The sequence below is a fragment of the Bidens hawaiensis genome, unplaced genomic scaffold, assembly GCF_021521415.1.
Source record: "Bidens hawaiensis isolate Kalapana, Puna unplaced genomic scaffold, B.hawaiensis_p1.1 tig00010569_1, whole genome shotgun sequence".
Lineage (NCBI taxonomy): Eukaryota > Viridiplantae > Streptophyta > Magnoliopsida > Asterales > Asteraceae > Bidens > Bidens hawaiensis.
Genome location: NW_027491807.1, coordinates 55050 through 75256, shown reverse-complemented (window position 1 = coordinate 75256; position 20207 = coordinate 55050). Strand labels below are relative to the sequence as shown.

The window sequence follows — 20207 nt, the reverse complement described above, 5'->3', positions numbered from 1 at the left end:
AGATCATAATTGTTATTCTTGAGTGAGATTGAGTGCATAAATTGCATATTGTTAAGGGCATATTTGGTATTTCTCTTAAAAAGTTGAGTTGAAGTAAAATGTCAACTTTGAGATTGAATTGGTCAAATGATAGTGTGGTAGCCTAAAAATAGTCAGTGATGTGTTATATAAGTTTTAACATTGACATAAACGTTACACCAAATATAGGGATCTAAATGGGTTTGAGACTTTGAGTTAGCTTTGATTCAAATGAAACCTATCTCACAAAAGACTTTTTTGCACAGGTTGGCATGAAAGTGAAAAAATAATGAGATAGCCAATGACATCCAAGTAGTACAGGAGAGGAAATCCTTTGGTCGATAGGGACTCTTTTAGCATGCAAAAAAAGCATTAGCATGGGTTATAAACTCTTCTGGTGTTTACTTGAAATTCATTGTGTAACAACTGATATTGTGAGTTATGATAAAAACGGTTCAAAGCAGCTCATTTGATTGGTAAAGATGTGGATCTAGGACGTTCTTTTCTTGCGTTGACAATAGAAGAGAAAATTGAGATGGTCGAGTTGTATACCGATGGTTCAATGGGATAGTTGTGTATGGTTGAAGTATGTTTTGTATGTGAATTGGTTTTAACTATGGTTGATGTTTTTTGCTTAAAAACTATGTTTTTTATGTGAATTGGTTTGATCAATGCATATTTTGGTTGGAATTTATGCATCTTTTTAGTTGTTTTTTATTTTTTAATAAATATTTGTTATGAAAAAAATACTTGTGCTAATGATAAATTTGATATAATTCTCTGTTTATTTTCTATGTACCAAACTAGAGAAATAATTCTCAGCTATATTTCTCTACTGAAATCTCTGTACTACCAAACAGAACAGTCAATTCTCATTCTCCAGACCAATTCCCTTTCTCTGCAATTCCATTCTCTGTACCAAACACCCCCTGGCTATATAAATAATCACAATAACAACAGATAATATACGCGCAGCTTCTTCCTGCTGACAACTTTGAGCTTCTAGCAGATCATCAGATACCATGGTATGTAATTTAGATGTTTCAATTCAATTGGATCTCGTATAATAATAATAACCTGACGGTTGGTTTTGAACTGTATGGTGAATGTAGGCTCCGAAGAAGGAAAAGGCTCCACCTCCGTCCTCTAAACCCGCCAAGTCTGGCGGTGGAAAGCAGAAAAAGAAGGTCAATTTTTTAAATTATTACTTTCATTTGTTTTTAAGTTGTTTATATATATATATATATATATGTTTTTCTATCTGTTTAATTAGTTTTGATGCATTTTGAGTATGTGTTGTTTAATTTTGGGGATTGGATTGTTAATTAGGGTTTAAATTGAATGTGGTTTTGATTTGAAATTAGATCTGCTTTTAACATTAAGAATTAGACTTTGATGTATGTGATGCAAACTGAGAACCTTCCTGAATCTAGATGTAGGGTTTTTGTAGTTCGCTAGGCTTTAGTCGGTGGTGGGGTACCAACTAGCGATTAATAGGATTAGTCTGAGTGGAAATGTATTGTAGTTTTTCAAACTTATTAATTGGACTGGATTAATAAGTACTGTGTAATATAATATTTTAGTTACTTCAGAGGTTTGACCGACTACGTATTTGTTGTCGGATAAGGTTAAATCGACTCAGCAGCATTCCAAGGTCTTTCTGTCTATTCTGAATATGTTCTGTTTATATAGTTTATGACAACTATGGTCATCAATTTTCTTGATGGCTACATATGCATTATGATATTTGTTCTCGTGAGTAGGGTTAAAATAAGAAGTTAGTGTTTTCTATCAAGTGTTGGTAGCAAGGAGATTAAAACACACCGAGTCTTAAAACACACCATTTTCTTCTTTAATTAAAAAAACACGTCACATCTTATATCACGCCATGCCTTTTTCCACAGGATTTAATCTAAACAACACACTAGATCTAATGGCCCACGTCTCTTCTTAAGACTTTTTAGAAAACACTCTTTATTCTAACTCCACCCCTGTTCTTGTAATGTGACTCAAAAAAAGTTCTGTAAAGTTAAAAATTGGATTTTAAGACTTTCAGTTGACTTTTTGGTGGTTTAGTTAGGATCATTGTAATTAAAGAGAAAAGATCCAACTTTTTTGAATGATAGGCCTTATTAAATTGGTTGTTTTCAAATATAAATAGAGCTTAGATTGTCTATGATTTGGCTTTTACAGAAGTGGAGCAAGGGAAAGCAAAAGGAGAAGGTGAACAACATGGTTCTCTTTGATAAGGCGACATATGATAAGCTTCTTTCCGAAGCTCCAAAGTTCAAGCTCATCACTCCTTCAATTTTATCAGACAGATTAAGGGTAATGTTAATGTTCTGTCTTCAAAATCCTTTATGCATAGTTTCATGTGCTTTGTTAAGGTGTCTTGAAAATGCTTGTGTTTGTTATATGAATCAAAGTATAGAAAATAGTTGAAAAGAGTGTCATACGAATGTTATACAAATACTCGAGGCATTGTGGGAAAACTGCTACATGATATTTGAATACACAATGAGTCATTGACATCTCTTTGGTTTGAGTTAAACATCATACTAGTAAGTTATCTTACGTTGGTTATATATTTTACTTATAGATCAATGCAGGGGCGGACCCACTCTTTGTCAATAGGGGTCCCGGGACACCAATGTTTTTTAAAAATTTCGTAGAGACGGTATATTAAATTTTTGAAGGAACCCATAAGAATAAAGAGATGGAACCCATACTAACAAGATTAGCTTTGGTGGAGTGGTTAATTCCCCATTATCCATCCAAGGGGTCACATGTTCTTTTCTCATTAAGCTCATTCTTTTTTATCCTTAAAGAGATAATTTAAGGAGTTCAAGTTTCAGTCAAATGGAGTTCGAAAGGTGTTCATAAGAATTTTTCGTTAACATTAGATAAAAAAAATGAATGCTCACGTGCTATTTTTTTTTTAAGAAAGTAACATATACTCTTTTGTTATTAGTGAATACTTGCATTAAAATAGGTATATTTGTTATTGAAGTTTATATATATGTTCAGTTATTGAATGTGTTTTTTAAATGCGTAACTACAAAAATATACTTAAGTGTAATTACCATACATATTATTAAACTGTGATGTCAAACAATTTTTAAATGTTGTTCAACAAATCCGACTAGTGAATCAATAAGAAGACTGTATTCGATGAATGGCTTGGTTATGAAACTTTTGTTAAAACTTGAAATTTGGGGCTAATTATTTAGATTTAAAAAAAGTAAGTTTAAGCTCTCATCATTTTCTAGTAACACTCTTAAGAAAATTGATTTTGAAAAGAAAGCTTGAGTCGTCATCTTCTTCGTTTTCAAAATATGAAAATTAGTAGAGAACTACTTTAAAAATTTGTAATTTTTTTTCTTATTTCGAAAGACATCTTATTTTATTGTGTGTTTTTTAATCATGAGTAATGATCATACTTTCTTATTATAATATTGTTTTTATTATATTCCTTGCCCCGACCCGACCCGCAAACCGACCCGAAAATTCTAATGTTTTGTTATGGAAAATATGAACGTAGAAAAAAAGGGACCCCATTGGATAAAAATCCTGGGTCCGCCACTGGATCAATGGATCTTTGGCACGAAAGGCAATCAAGGATTTGATGGCAAGAGGCGCAGTCAGGATGGTATCTGCTCATGCTAGTCAACAGATCTACACCAGGGCTACTAATACTTGAAGTGTGGTAGTTGTACTGAGATGATGGCAAGACATGATTTTATCATTTTCTGCTTCTAATTTTTGTTTATTGCAAGATTTAGTACCTTTTTTCCTGCTGTACTTTTGTCATCTTAAAAGGCCTACAATGCTTTATCTTGATTATGAGAATCCTTAATTAAAGCCTAATTTTTTTTAAATGATGTTTTGAGCTGAAGTGAATAAACCTAAATCTACATTGATTCAAGGTAGGCGGGTTTTTTCTTCCTCGCAGTTTTGTAGTTGTCTTGCAAACTTATGGATACAATGATAGGTTGATGATATGCTTGTTATGTGTTCACAAGGTCTGTCTTAAATCTTTCATTGCCAATATTAGAGGTGCACAAGAAAACCAGTTCCGGACCCGATTTGACGGTTCCTACTCTGAACCAGACCCGACCTTACCCTACCGTGTGTACGGACCGGGCTTTGGTTTACCCTCGAGAACTGCACCTGGAACCGGAATCGACTCAGAACCGGTGGAACCGGTTCCGCCAATACCATGTAAAAACCCGACCTTACCCTACCCGAAAAAACCGGATAGAACCAGTCAAAACATGGTCAAATGCCCGACTATACCCGGACCTGGTTTTAACTTTTGTTGACCATACTCGGTTCCGGTTCATGAGAATACCTGGTTTGTGCACCTCTAGCCAATATCCACATAAAATATCACAAGTGAAAATCGAACTTGGGTCTCCATTTGAGTTACTTATCCATCTACATGATTAGCAATTCTATTTTTCTTATGAACATTGCCTCAGGTTTCAAAATGGGCTATTTATGTATATGTAAATTATATAGACATTTAATACTTGGTGATCATTAACATCTTGAAACCTGAGGTCATCACTCTGAAAAAAAAACGAGGATTGGTACTCTAAGTAGATGGATTGGCTAAACCTTACGGATTCAAACAGAATTAAATCATTTTTCGTACTTTTTTGTTATTATTTCAAATGACTTTTTATTTTATTGATTATGGTTTTAGTTACAATGTATGGTTATAATAGCATTGCTTTTGAATGGAATAATTTTGTACCGAAGAAAGTGGGGATCCAAGCATGGAGAATCGATTGTTTGTCCGGTTTGTGAAGAAGATTTGGAGTCGGCGGAACACATGCTTGTGTCGTGTGAATTTGCTCAATCAATTTGGAGTATTATTTCTGATTAGTGTAAGGTTCCGACAATCTTTGCTTTTTCGACTCGGAATTTGTTGGAATTACATAAACATGCGTTATTGTCGAGTAGAAAGGCAAAGACGTTCCACGCGGTTTGCTTAACAACAATCACGGAGATCAAGGATTTAAGCTATTTGTGGTTAAAAAATAGGTCTAAATGGCCGGATTTAACGTGGGAAAGGTGGTGTGCGTTTAGTGTATAATCACACTTACGAGTGTAATCGAGTGGAACTTAGGGGGTATGTAGTTGTATTTTATTTATTGTTCGGGTGGTCTTGATGTTCGCTAGTATCTTGCTAGTGCTTGAATAAAATTTTGTTGGTCGTTAAAGAATAAAGTTACGACCATATATAATAATGACGGGTGGCTATAATTTCGAGTTCGTAGAAGACTATTTTTGGTTTTGCTACTAGTCTTTATCCTAGAGAATGTAGAATTGGTTTAATAAAAAGATGTGGGACCAGACCACATATGATAGAATATTAGTTTTATATAGAAAATAAATTTTAGGTTGAAACTTAATAATATAATGTAAGTTAGTTTGTTTTGTTTTTTAATAATAAGATGTGGGACCAGAACACGTATGATAGAATATTAATTTTATATAGAAAATAAATTTTAGGTTGAAACTTAATAATATATTGTAAGTTAGTTTGTTTTATTTTACATAGACAAACGGACCCCATGTTATAGAAAAATAATTTAATATAGAAAATTAATTTTAGGTTGAAACTTAATTTAAAACTACTTTTTTTTACCCAGCGCAACGTGTCAGGTAGGGATGACAATGAAAGCCGAAACCGACGGGAAAACCCGAAATATTTGTGACGGATAATACCCATCCCATTAGGATTTGGGACAGGTTTGGGATTACCTTTTGAAATTTTTCGCGGGTTTGAGACGGGTTTGGGATTTGTAATATACCCGAGAACCCGACCCGTTTACCCGATTACATAGGCTCGTTTACCCGATTATATACCCTAGTAACCAATATAATTTTATGTAACATCCCAAAATTTCGAATAAAAACATTTAATACATATTATTTGTTTTAACGGAAAAGTTTACCCGAGTTACTAAATAATAAATAATAATGATAAGTAGGCTAATTAGATAGAGATAATTATGGACCAAAAAGAAAAAGATGAGCCTTAGGTCCATGGGCTTAAGGGAGTATAAATACCCCTTAAACCCTAATCATTTCCATTTCCATCCATTCTACACCTTGCCTACACCTTAAAACACACTTAAGCCAAATGCACCTCCCATAGCCGCCGGCCATTATCCAAACCTTAAACCGATCATAGCAACGTTAGACCTTTGATCATACAAGCAAGATAACAAGTCCAAGACCACGTATCAAGCTAGTCGTGACCTTACAAACGTCTAAAGGTATGTTCTTGATCTTAAAGGTTACGTTTTTATGAACGAATAATCATGAAACTCAAACCTAGAGTAGATCGGGTCTAGATAAATCATAAAGTTGCAAACTTGATGATTAGAATGGACTTAACAAACTTATAGTTATGAACGGTTCATCAAGAAAACCCTAGATTTAGCTTAATGGACGTTTTTATGCTTAAAGGTTCAAGCTTTATGCTAGAAACGGGTTAGATCTTGGCAATGGGGTGATAACGAACGTTAAACGGTTAAGGAGGTTGGGATTTGGGCGATTTAAAAGTGTAATCATGGACCGTAAACATTTATTTGAGCCTAGAATGAATTTTGAAAATAGGAAATCTGAGCTGAAAGCATTAAACAAGGGGTTCTCGGACCTGAGCCTCCATATGGGTTCTCGGTCAACACGAGAACTCGGTTAACGAGGGTTCTCGGTGGCCAAGGGTTCTCGGTCAACCCACGTTCTCGCCCAAATATGAGATTTCGGTCAACACGAGATCTCGGTCAAACCTGAGTTCTCGGTCAGACCATTGTTCTCGGTCAAACCTGAGTTCTCGGTCAGACCATAATTCTCGGTCCGGATGGGTTCTCGGACATGAGCTGGATTCTCTGCCAAGAGTTCTCGGCTGGCCAGTTCTCTGTTGGGTTTTGGGCCTAAATTCAGTTGGGCCCAGGTACCATAATGGACAGTTGGGCTAAGCCCATATCTAATATAAAGCAAACTGGCCCATTATCTAAGGCTTAGCAAATAAGCCCAACTTAGAAAATAAATTAAAATGTTAATGAAAAATGTGTTAAGACAGTTAATGAAAATAAAATTTTTCCAAGCTGACATGGCAGCTTAACCCCAGCCAGGGGCTCTGCCCCTTGGACCCTACTAGGGGATGCCGCCCCTGGAACCCCGCTGCCAGGGGCGCTGCCCCCCGTACCCCCGTTCGTTGAGGGCAATAATTAAACTAGAAACACGATATGGGTAATGATAGATAAATTGATACGTGTAATTGTTATACAGTTAGTCGTGCACAGCTCAAGAAAGGGATAACCATAAACGGTGAACGTAACCGCATTCAGGTGAGTTTCTAGCCTCATTTCCTTGTTATGTTTTCGGGGCTGTGTGCATACTTGATGTGATTTGTTAATACACCTACCTTAAGTGGTAAGTGTATGTATTATATGATTTATGTATGAATGAATGCTTGATGATGCATGAACGATCTTTGGATATGACATGTATCGTCAAGGGATAGTTTAAAGATATGATATATATATATATAGGTATTGACCATTTCAGAAGTTTTTTTACGGCGAGAAGTGCGAGAAGTGAAGGTATAACTCCATTAATCCCTAATTTCACTCCATTTCTTATGTGTAGATGCGTTGTGTAGTTGCATATGTATGTGTGTAGGTACATAGGTTTGAATGTGGCTCGGTATATTTATATGTTTGTAGGTAGGTTTGAATGTGTAATTAAGACATAAATACAATCAACCTACATATATGTATGTAACATCATATGAAAGGGAGTGAAATTAAGGATTAATGGAGTTATACATTCACTTCTCGCATTTCTCTCTGTAATATCATTTCTCGCAAGATCCATCCCCTATATATATATATATATATATATATATATATATATATATATATATATATATATATATATATATATATATATATATATATATATATATATATATATATATATATATATATATATATAGAGAGAGAGAGAGAGAGAGAGAGAAAGGTATGGAAGTTACGATTATGAATGTAGAGAAAGGTATGGAAGGTATGGTTAGAAAGGGAAAGGACCCTAATAATATCCGGGAATGCAGGGGACAGACCCTAATAATATCCGCGAATGCAGGGGACGGACCCTAATAATATCCGCGGATGCAGGGGACGGACCCTAATAATATCCGCGAATGCAGGGAAGGAACCCTAACAATATCCGCGAATGCAGGGAACAGACCCTAACAATATTCGCGAATGCAGGGAACAGACCCTAATAATATCTGGGAATGTTTTAGGACGAGGTATATGTATATGTGTATGTATAAAAGGAAAGAAGGAAGGTATGATAGTAGGAACGTATGAAGGAAGGTAAGGAACTATGTATGCATATGTACCTTCGGGTGCGTATATATGAATGTGTATGGATGTATTGTATGTTACCTGATTAACTAGAACTCACTCAACGTAACTGACTTTTAGTATGCATGCAGGTGAGTAGAATGAGGCAGCTCGCTTGATGAGGACACATGGCATGGAATTGAAGATACTGGCATCTCAAGAAAATGTTATGTTGTTTTAAAAGACTATGTTTTATGTTTAAATAACGAATGTTTGTTAAAGACGAGATTTGAAAGTTGTGTAATATATATTATGGTTAAAGTTTTATATTCCGCGAAAATTTTAATTAACTCTGATATTTAGAACTGTGTTTATGAGTAAATCCAACGTTCAAATGTGAGGCACCGGTAACAGGGCCTTACATTTTATTTAATTATTTTTGTTATATAGATATGTTAGTATACTTTCAAAGTGTTCTATTCATGAACAATTATTGCATATGAAGTTTATTGTTAATCCTATGAACGCATAAACATGCACTGACTTTTTTAGTTTCAACATTCAACTTCAAAAATCAACTTTGTCTAAATTTAACCCGGCGTACACATTAAACTCCCGAGCCTGCCCACTAATCCGCGAATATTGGTATCAAAATCCCATATAAAACCGATGGATTTTGAGCCGGGTATACCCGACGGATATTTTTTATAAATTAATGGAATACCCGCAACCTGATGGGTATCCCTGAAACCCGATGGGTAAAATACCGGATAAATACCCGGTGGGTTTGGGACGAGTTTGGGATGGACTTTAATAAACAGGTATGGGTTTGGGAATACGAAACTCGTCCCAAACCCGACTCATTGCCATCCCTAGCGCCAGGACAGCTAGTAAACCTCAAAGGTTGAACCAGGGTGTTAATAAAACACGAACATTAGTAAAACCCGAGCGTTACGACGGTGAGTCAACATCGGTATCGATCACATTCGTTATGGTATGGCCACTGTTGGTAACATTGTGCGTTAAAATTGAAAAAATTAATTCGTCAAATTAACATTTTAAAAAAATTAAATCGATGTATATTTTGTTAGCAAACCCGGCGGTGGTAAAATCCAAGTGTTGTCCGTTCTGGCATTGAGGCGGTAACTCGACACTAATTCGGTCGGTTTCGACACAAACTGATTTGTCGGTCTAGTAAACTCGCGGGTTGTTAAAACCCGAGTGTTGTTGATCTCGGGCATTGAAACGGTGAATCTATGTGAATTCGGTTGACTTTCGTCACGTTTGTTACAATATAGGAAAAAAAAACAAAATTGACGTTTGGTCAGCTTCCGTGTTACGATATCGAATTAAAACAAAATTGACGTTTGGTCGGCTTTTGTTATGTTTATTACGATACTAAAACAAAAACACAAAATTCCATGGAGTGCGTTAAGTGACCTGACGACTAGTCGATGCGAAACTTTTGTTAAGATGCCTCATGCTTGTACATCTCCTTGGAAACTCATAATTAGAAATGACTAATGAGCGAGTTCATGGGTCCATCAGTACATTAATAAATAAAAAAAACCAAATGTCTGTAGAAAAAGTATTAACAATGTGAATCGAAAATGAGGAGAAAAACATAAAAAAAGTTGATGTTGTAAATGAACCGAAGGAACACGAAAAAAGCCCTGTTCATGTTTGTTTGTTAAGAAAATAATGTGTTCGCGAATGGTTCACGAACACTTACCGAACGAGATTTTATGTTCATGTTCGTTCATTAAGGAAATGAATGTTTTAACGAACGGTTCATAAACACAAATAAAATCGGCAGATGCTATAGATTGTGGCTGATTTATTCATCAATATGAATAACGAAAGCTTGTAAACGAACCAAATGAACACGAGCAAGCGCATGTTTGTGTTTGTTCTTTTAACTTTTAACGAACACAGACACTTAATTGAACAAATATTTATGTCCATGTTCGTTTTTTTGTAAAATGAACATTTGTTTTCGTTTGTTTAAAATCTACACGAACATAACTGAACAAAGATAAACAAACGTATACGAACAAATGTAAATGAACACAAACAAACATAAGCGAACATAAATAAAAACACTTAAATGAACACAAATTAACAAATATAAACTTTTAATTAGATATCGAGCTGGGGGTCTCACCGGAAGCAGCCTCTCTATCCCTATGGGGTAGAGGTAAGGCTGTCTACATCTTACCCTCCTCAGACCCTACCATAGCTTTGCTATTGGCGGGATATACTGAGTACGATGATGATGATGATGATGATGATGATGATGATGAAACTTTTAATTAGATGACTTATCCAAATAATATTTAATAATTTTCTATTAATACATAAACGAACATAAAAACTTTCATGAACATAAATGAACGAACGAGACATGTATTCATGTTTATTCGTTTATTAGATGAACAAACTTTTCATCAAATAATTTACGAACAATTCTCGGAACATTCAATTCATTTGTAAAGTTAACATTCCACACCCAACCACGTCAACATCTTAGATCAAATTTGTTGAATTGTGGCTATTATTCTATCTAAACTCTTTAGTAATATTACTTGGAGATTCTATGGCGCAAACATCTTAGATTTTATCTTATATTATATAATTGTTTGTTTTGTTTTACATATATAAAAGTCCTAAGTTTGAAAATCAGGAATTTTTTGGAAAAGTGATGGGACCACATGTGATCGACGCCAAAGGTGTTTGGTGGTGGGACCTACTAAGACATCCGTATTGGTGGGACCTACTCGTACCCCGGGAAAACTAGGAGAAATTACTTCTGTTCCTTTGACATCACTATTTATGCTCCTAAAACCAAGTTACAAGGCATCCTCACTGAACTTCATTCTCTTGCTACAAACAAATACCAACCAGTTTCCATTGTCATAAAAACATTCTATTCCATTCCATTCCATTCCATTCCATATCATATGGAGAATCTTGACCACGATCCCCTTATCCTTACCGGAAGAGCTCCCTATCAACGTAGTGTTTTCGTACCTGCTACTAGGTTGGTCGCTTGCTTAAATATCCGCATCCCCTAAATATATCTGTTTTCTAAAATGGAAACAGATTATACATTACAAATAAAAATAATAATAATAAACCGCTCCCTTCACCAATTTCTTTTATTCTTATTGAAAAATAGAAAAATAGAAAAATAATAATAGAGTAATTATTACAAGAGAGGTTATAATATGATCTTATTATATTAATAATTTTGTTATTATTATTGTTTAAGTTTATCTTCTATTTAATTTCTTTATTATAGTCAAATTATGTTTCCTTATTGTTTATCTTTTTTTATTTTTATGTCTTTGTTTTCTTATATATTGTAATCTCGTTTAAAAAATGAATAAGAAATAATTATTATTTTGGGTTTATTTTCTCTTATTCTCTTGTATTGTTGAGAGATAGATGGTTATCTCGAATAAACCATAATATATTATATTTCATTTTCATAGCACCCTGTAGCTAACATGGTCAACATGTGTCACATGACCAGAAGACGGTTATGATTGCTCATGATTTTAGCAATCATTGGTTAATATTCTAGTCACATCTACTTTTAGCATGATACCTATGACTCCTCTTTTCAGCTTAAAAAAACAAAATATCAATTCAGCGTAATTTGTTTACACTAGTCTTGTTCAAATTTAGTACTTCCTTTTAAGCACAATCATTAACAAAGAGTGTCAATATTATGATTAGTACAGACAGTTTGTACACGAGGCACGAATACACGACATGTGTCTACACGGTTTTAACATGCAACAGGTAAATCTTTAACTGGTTTCGTATACTAAACAGGTAGACACGAATTTACGTGTTAATTTTAGTGTTTAAACAGGTAAAATACATGTTTACCTGTTAAGTACACTGGTTAGATTTTTATAATTAATATATATATATATATATATATATATATATATATATATATATATATATATATATAATTATAAGTTATCATAAATCCTAAATTCCTAAAACATTCTCACTCTCTATTTCTCAGTCGTCACCACTCACGAACATTCCCTCTCCGAATTTTGTTTCACTAACATGCTGTCAAATATGTGTTATTAACCAGCTCTTATCGTGTTTTATTGTGCATACCAGGTAGTAACAGGTTCGTGCTCGTGTTTGTGATACAGGTACACGATAAGTTTTCGTGTCGTGTACAGGTATACACATTTCGTTTTCGTATCTTATCGTGTACGGGGTATACACGATATACCAGCCCTAATTATGATATATCATATATGATACCCGATTCGTAAATCCTTTTATACACTTAAGTTTAATCGACTGTAACTGTTTTTATTAATACGTAAAATTCTGAATTTTCTTCATATTACCGAAAATTGAATAGATGAGTCGTTAAAAAATACAATATATTTTATAGGGATTTATATTGTGGTTTATATATAGTAAAAAGTTAGGCAAATATGATATTAAATTGTTAAAAATCATTATTACATGTTATTAAAAGATATGTAGTATATTTTTTTCTCCCTTGATGAATAATTTTTATTTAATATATCTCTGTTTTATTATCTAAGTTTTGCTTTTATTATTCAGGTTATATGATCGTACAAATACAAAAAAAATCAAACACATATATGTCAGAAGCTTTTTCATAATGTATGTATCATTGATAGCCTTCATTCAGATGAAGTTTCAACGCCTGAAATACTCTCCTTTTGAAACCCATGGTTTCTTTGTAATAATGTCACTTATTGCCCTACCCATAGCGATAATGACTTCAGGGATCTTGCTTTATACAAATGATACTTTTGGAAATGCAAACGTCTATATAATGCGTCACATGCTCTTAAAATTTAGTTTTTACTTCTCCACGGTTCTTGTGGTGCTCTCACTTTACCTGATTTTATCATTTCCTTCTGAACTCAAGTGGATTGGATATGTAATCGTTTGTGCCCTCTTTGTCGTCATGATCACATATTACGTGTGTAGCTACATAAGATTACTTAAGAAGAAAGATGCACCAAACTTTATAGCTTATGGGATGGTATAGAAAGACAAAAGGTTATGTTCAAGTTATGTTCAATTGTACTTATCTAAAACTATTCTAGTACCTTTATTATAGTAGCTACTGTACTATTGTTTCATACTATTGATTCATATACCTTGATGAATATTGATGTAACATCCTATATTGAAAAAGGCTTGTGTGTAACCTTTAGATAAGTTAGGAACAAAGTATTGGGAAACTTAACTTTGTCCCGTGGGCTAATGACAATTGAACCCTAATAGTAATCTTATCCTATTATTGTATATTTATTTTTCTAATAAAAGAAAATAATTATGTGAACATGTGTTGCTTTGTGGTTAAACCTCATAATTCTTTTCCTTCCTAAACTAAGAATTGACGTAGCGTGATGATAGAATTGGATGTCAAACACGTTGATTCTAAGAATACCCGTGAAGAACTTCCCAAAACTCTCAAAAAAGATGTAGATCGTAAATAAGATAAATAATTGAACCTGTTGATTCACACAAATACATGATCAATTCTTCCAACTATCGTTGATTCACAAAGAATACCGATAATTAGGTCATTCACACACTAACACACACTGTGATAGAGAGGAAATGATTTTTTTATATATTCCAAACCTTATCTTCTTACATGACAAAATCTCAAGTATTTAAAAGAAACTATAAACCATTGGGCTTCTAATGATTAAACCAAAAGATATAAAATATTAATTATAAACTCTTGTAATTCCATACCTATGTCTTCATTATTTGGTAAATGTTTGATCTCCCCACATCATTCTCTCCACCTTTGAAAAACTCGCCCTCGAGTTTTTGTCTTTGAACCGTAGCCACCTGGGTCAAAGGGACCATCCATCCGATTCCAATTTATAGTTATGATGACCTGCTCAAATAGTTCAACTTTACTAATCATCTTGTCCGACTCTAGGCTTGTACCACATGGGTCAAAGCGAGCATCGATACACTTTCTTTTTTCTACAAGTTCATGTGATCTTGATAATATTTCTTTGCTTGCATATTTAATAATTGACCCCATTATATCTTGTGCATTTTTAAGATATAATTGATTGACTTCTAACCTTAGAGTGTTGTTTGTGAAACTTGCATACAAATATTCATAAATGACATTGCTAACCATATTAATATTAGCATTTGACAAAAATCTGTTCCAGTGGTTATTTTCTTCTTGAGTAATATCCACGCCACCTGAATAAATTGTAGACCACTCATGTTTTCTTTTTAAACTTTCAAGAACATCACCGGTTGCCCAAACATAATGTGACACTCGTCAATTTCAGGTTAACTCCGTTAACTCAAACTCCGTCAATTCAAACTTAAGATCATTGGATCTATAACGCACATCTCATTACATTTAAACTAGGGTTTAAATGACGCTTGACAACTACTACATGTGTAGTCTTTCGGGAATTGCACCGAAACGCAAACGAGTTGACGCAAACAATTGGTGAATAAACGAAAAACGTCAAAACAATAATTATGTGATAATTATGTGTTAACATATGTGTTACTTGATTATATTATGTGTGATGCTGGACAAGAAACAAGAACTAGTTAAAATAAGCTAGAAAAGTACAAACTAGAAATTGAGGGACTAAAGTGTAACATGTTATTATAAATAATAATATTAACCAAAACCCTAACACTCTCTCTCTCCCTCTACACCGATCCCCCCCCTCCCCCTTGTTCTTGGCTGCCGTCAACCACACACACACATACACACAAGATCTTTCAAGTTTAATCGAAGATTAAGGTGCTAGGAAGGTATAAACAACTATCCTATGTATTTTACATGCTTAATTTTGAGTTTGAATGGGTTAATTATAAACCCTAGAATCCGAAAATTATATATATGGTGTTCATATGGCTTGTTTTGATTAGATGATGGTTAATTATGTATTGATTGTTGATTTGATAACTAGAATTGATGTTATTGCATGTTAATTGCTTGTTTCTTTGATTTTGAGTTCAAGTAAAACCCTAATCATGTATGTGGTGTGTATTTGATGTGCATGGATAGTGATTATGGTGTCTAGAATGTCATATGAACGGATTATGGTCTATAGATGGTTAATATGTTTATTTTGGATGTAAACAGTTTCTGGACAGATTGTGTTGTTGATGTTCAATTGACTGTAACGGGGTGTGAATGTGAGAATTGGTAGAGATTATTAATACTACAGTGTACTAGGTTGAGTCTAGTTTCTAAGGAATATAAATTTGTAATTTTTGGACGAGTAAAAGTTAATCTTTATGATTTTACAAAAACGTTGTGCAAATCTGAATTGTGAGACCTGCTGTTAGGTTGGTTTGTAAATATTATATCTCATGAACTACAAGACCAAATGGGTTGGTTACACTTCTGGAAGTTAACTTGTTGAGTTAAGAACCTAACCCAATTGGTCTTGCATTTGTTGGATTTTTCATTTAACGGGAATTTCAAATAACATTCTGTTGCGCATGAATTTGACTGTTATGAGTTTGCTGTAATGTTTTGATCATTGTGAGAAACCTATGTGGAATAAAAATATAATAAAATATGTTCTGGAAACCTAATTCATGTATGCTTTTGTGATGATTTTTGATGAATTAATTGAGACGCTATGATCGGTGGAATAGTAAAATCTTTCAAGTAGAATTCTGTCTCGGTAAAGTTAACTGCCGAACTTTGTGAAAATGCATGAAAAGTGCTAGTTGCTAGTTAATTGTTATAATTTGACTAAATTGCCCCTGCGGGGAATAGTTGCTAAATATGTACACTATAAATACTTGACACGTAGATAGTCATTCACAACATGTAACGTATCACAAATGTACTTGTTAAAGTCACACACGATTCACAAACGAAACACGAAACGTAATATTTGCATAGGTATTACGTGCCGGGTCTAGAGACTCGTTAATAGCTTGAATACTTAGAAAATCTCTTTGTTGTTTTAGAACGCTAGAGAGAGTTTTCTGTGAAGCGCATCACTTGGTGATTTATTTTTGGGAATTCTTCGCAAACAGTGAGTTTCACTTTCCCCTTTTAAACTTTTTAAACGCTTTTCACTTGGGGGAGATAACATACTCCGAAACGCTTTTTGATTTTGTTATGAAATTATATATCACTTGTAAAGGCTAAGTGGCAAACGAAACAACTGAAGTCCTACACATCGAACCGTTTAATATTGGATAATAGCGAGTCACTGTTGAGTAGTACTACTGGGTTTGACAAACCCCACCCAACGCTAAGCTCGACTGGAGGTCGAGTGGGTGTAATTTTGGCTAACACATTACCATGGTCGGGATAGACCTGGTGGCAAGGCACATGATAAACAGTCAGCTTCGGTGTCGAACACTTAGTAATACTTGTTGTATAGGCTAGCTACCTATCGATATATAATTGATTTAACACTATCTGGTAACGCTAAACGCAAAACGCTAAACGCAAAACGCTGAACGCTTTATTTTATATAAACTTGTGAACTCACCAACCTCGTGTTGACACTTTTAGTATGTTATTCTCAGGTAGCCGAGGCGGGCGCGCGGTATAGGATCATGCATTACTTTGAACGCTTATGTTATGCAAACTCATTTTCAAACTGTTATTATTATTTGGGTTTTTAAGTCGTCTTGTGTGACGCAACTTTTGGTTAAAGGTTTTACGCTTCCGCACTTATTTACACTTAAACGTTTTCTTGTGGTTTGAAAACTTTATTTGTGGTTTGATTATAACTAATGATTCCGATCCTGTTAGTTCACACCCTCTGACGGTAAAACTCCGTTAGTGGATTTTGAGGGTGTGACACATACCATTCCTCGTCCTCGTATTCATCAAACACGGGCCAAGAATCATAGATATTGTCCCCCTCACAAGCCATATTGAGCCAGGAATTCGGATTTGATACCAACTGACGTAGCGTGATGATAAAATTGGATGTCAAACACGTTGATTCTAAGAATACCCGTGAAGAACTTCCCAAAACTCTCAAAAAAGATGTAGATCGTAAATAAGATAAATAATTGAACCTGTTGATTCACACGAATACCATGATCAATTCTTCCAACTATCGTTGATTCACAAAGAATACCGACAATTAGGTCCTTCACACACTAACACACACTGTGATAGAGAGGAAATGATTTTTTTATATATTCCAAACCTTATTTTCTTACATGACAAAATCTCAAGTATTTAAAATAAACTATAAACCATTGGGCTTCTAATGATTAAACCAAAAGACATAAAATATTAATTATAAACTGTAAGGCCCCGACACCGGTAGCCCTACTTTAGCGTTGGATTTACTCATAAACGCAGTTCTAAATATCAGAGTTAATTAAAACATTCGCGGAATATAAAAACTTTCATAAAACATTTCATAACAAAACATGTCTTGTCTTAAAACATCATTTTGTCTTTCAAAATTAACGAACATTAACTTAAACGTCTTGAGTCTTCCGATGCCAGCCTCTTATTCAGTGCCACGTGTCTCCTCAAGCGAGCTGCCTCATCCTATTCACCTGCGTGCATACTAAAAGTCAGCTACGCTGAGTGAGTTCTAGTTAATCGGACGCCACACAATACATACACATACATACATATCTGAAGATACATATCCATACTTAACCAATTACCCTTCTGTTCTACATACATACTTACTACCATACGTACATACATATCTACAATCACTAACCTCAGTCTACCGAGAGTACGTTCATAGTCCGCCGTCTATACCTGTACTCAAGGTCGTGAACACGTAAAAGGTCAGCCGTCCTTACCTATGTTCACCATTCATGGTACGTACAAGCTCCGCGATCCTTCCCTATACCATCATACATCCACAACACGTACAAGGTCCACGATCCTTCCCTATGTTGCAACCTAATTCATAGCACGTACGAGGTCCGCAGTCCTCCCCCATGCTAAAGCACGTATAAGGTCCACAGTCCTTTCCTGTGCTGACGCCTACCTATATTACGTATAAGGTCCGCAATCCTTATCTACGTTACGTATAAGGTCCGCCGTCCTTATCTACGTTGGCGTCTATCTCCTATAACACGTATAAGGCCTACCGTCTCTATCTACGTTTATATCTATCATCTACATCACGTATAAGGCTCGCAGTCCTTAACTACGCCATCACCAGCCGAGTCTATGTCCGACAGAAGCTAGAGGGATTTGCCATCCTAACTTACTATGTCGAACGTAGAACTCACATACCATTCGTGTACCTGTATACACATACTTCACATATACAATAATTACATTATAGCATAAAAACATTCTAGGCGTTCTTTACATCCTTCATTTAACAACCATACCCCTTGTCGTTACGTGCAATATCCGAAGATCGTTCACGCCCCGACAAGTATTCATTTGTAATATTCATACATCTTCGATATATAATATTCGTACCTTTATTTTTAACCTGACAGTACGCGCAATATCCGAAGATCGTTCGCGTACCGACAAGCAATCATTCATATCCATCACATATATCACATATGGCATACACTTATCACTTAGGATAAATGTATTAACAACACATCGAGTATGCACACAGCCCCGAAAACATAACAAGGAATGGGGCTAGAAACTCACCTGAACTCTGCTTCTTCCTCTGATAGTTGTAAATCCCTTCTTTAACTGAGCTCGGCTGACTGTATAAGTTACACGTATCAATACTCGTCTGATCTAATCTGGTGGCCTATTATTAGCTTACTTTTACTTATCGTTTTAATCTATTCTCTAATCGAACTTGACTTTAGGCGAAGTTAAACCTTAGGCGAACTTAGCTTTAGGCGAAGTTAAACCTTAGGCGAACTTAGCTTTAGGCGAAGTTAAACCTTAGGCGAACTTAGCTTTAGGCGAAGTTGTCATCAGGAGAACTTGGCTTTAGGCGAAGTTGTCATCAGGCGAACTTGGCTTTAGGCGAAGTTGTCATCAGGCGAACTTGGCTTTAGGCGAAGTTGTCATCAGGCGAACTTAGCTTTAGGCGAAGTTGTCATTAGGCGAACTTAGCTTGCAGGCGAAGTTCAGCCTTAAGCGAACTTAGCGTGCAGGCGAAGTTGTCATCAGGCGAACTTAGCTTGCAGGCGAAGTTCATCAGGCGAACTTAGCTTTAGGCGAAGTTCATCAGGCGAACTTAGCTTGCAAGCGAAGTTGTCGTCTGCAGCTACTGTTCGTTCTTAAATCCCTTAATCACCTTCGTTTCTTAACCAAATATCTCGATTTAGGTACCCACGGGATCGTCTGACCAGCGCCTACAAACCCCAACCATCAAATCGACCTAACATCGATGTTTAAAGGGTGCGATTTAGGCATATAGGTTACGGGTTCTTTTTATCAATCGATTAACCCATCAAATCATAACCATTTTCAGTAAGATTAGCTTTGTTGGATTCGTTTTTACCATACAAACTCAGATCTATCATTTCTCAAATCAAACCGAACCTATACGAACGATTTCTAACTATAAACGTACCTTGAGCGAGTCGAACTACGAACCCGGTTAAGCCTTGATGTTGTTTTGGTCCGTCACGACGTTCCAGCACCAACAAGCTCGGGTTTTCGCCTTCGGATCTTGGTTCGGGTTGTGTGTGTTTTGGTGGTGTATGGAATATGTGAGAATGAGGATTAAATGGTGATTAATGGTATTTATATTTAGGGATCATGGGCTTAAGCCCATGGACTCTCCTTCCTTCTTTCATAACCCAAGTCCATAACCCATATCCATTACCCAACACTAGCCCGACCCATACCAACTC

General features: G+C 35.2%; 1 protein-coding gene across 1 annotated transcript in view; it reads left to right on the top strand.

The window, feature by feature from the left end:
- The first annotated feature begins 1025 nt into the window (after positions 1 to 1025).
- LOC143535593 (small ribosomal subunit protein eS25-like) overlaps positions 1026 to 20207 on the top strand; it is a 72142-nt gene continuing 52960 nt past the window's right edge. The window contains exons 1-3 of the mRNA XM_077029805.1: positions 1026 to 1043; positions 1131 to 1205; positions 2212 to 2346. Coding sequence (XP_076885920.1) covers positions 1041 to 1043; positions 1131 to 1205; positions 2212 to 2346 — 213 coding nt within the window. The 5' untranslated portion in view covers positions 1026 to 1040. The remainder of the gene's footprint in view (positions 1044 to 1130; positions 1206 to 2211; positions 2347 to 20207) is intronic.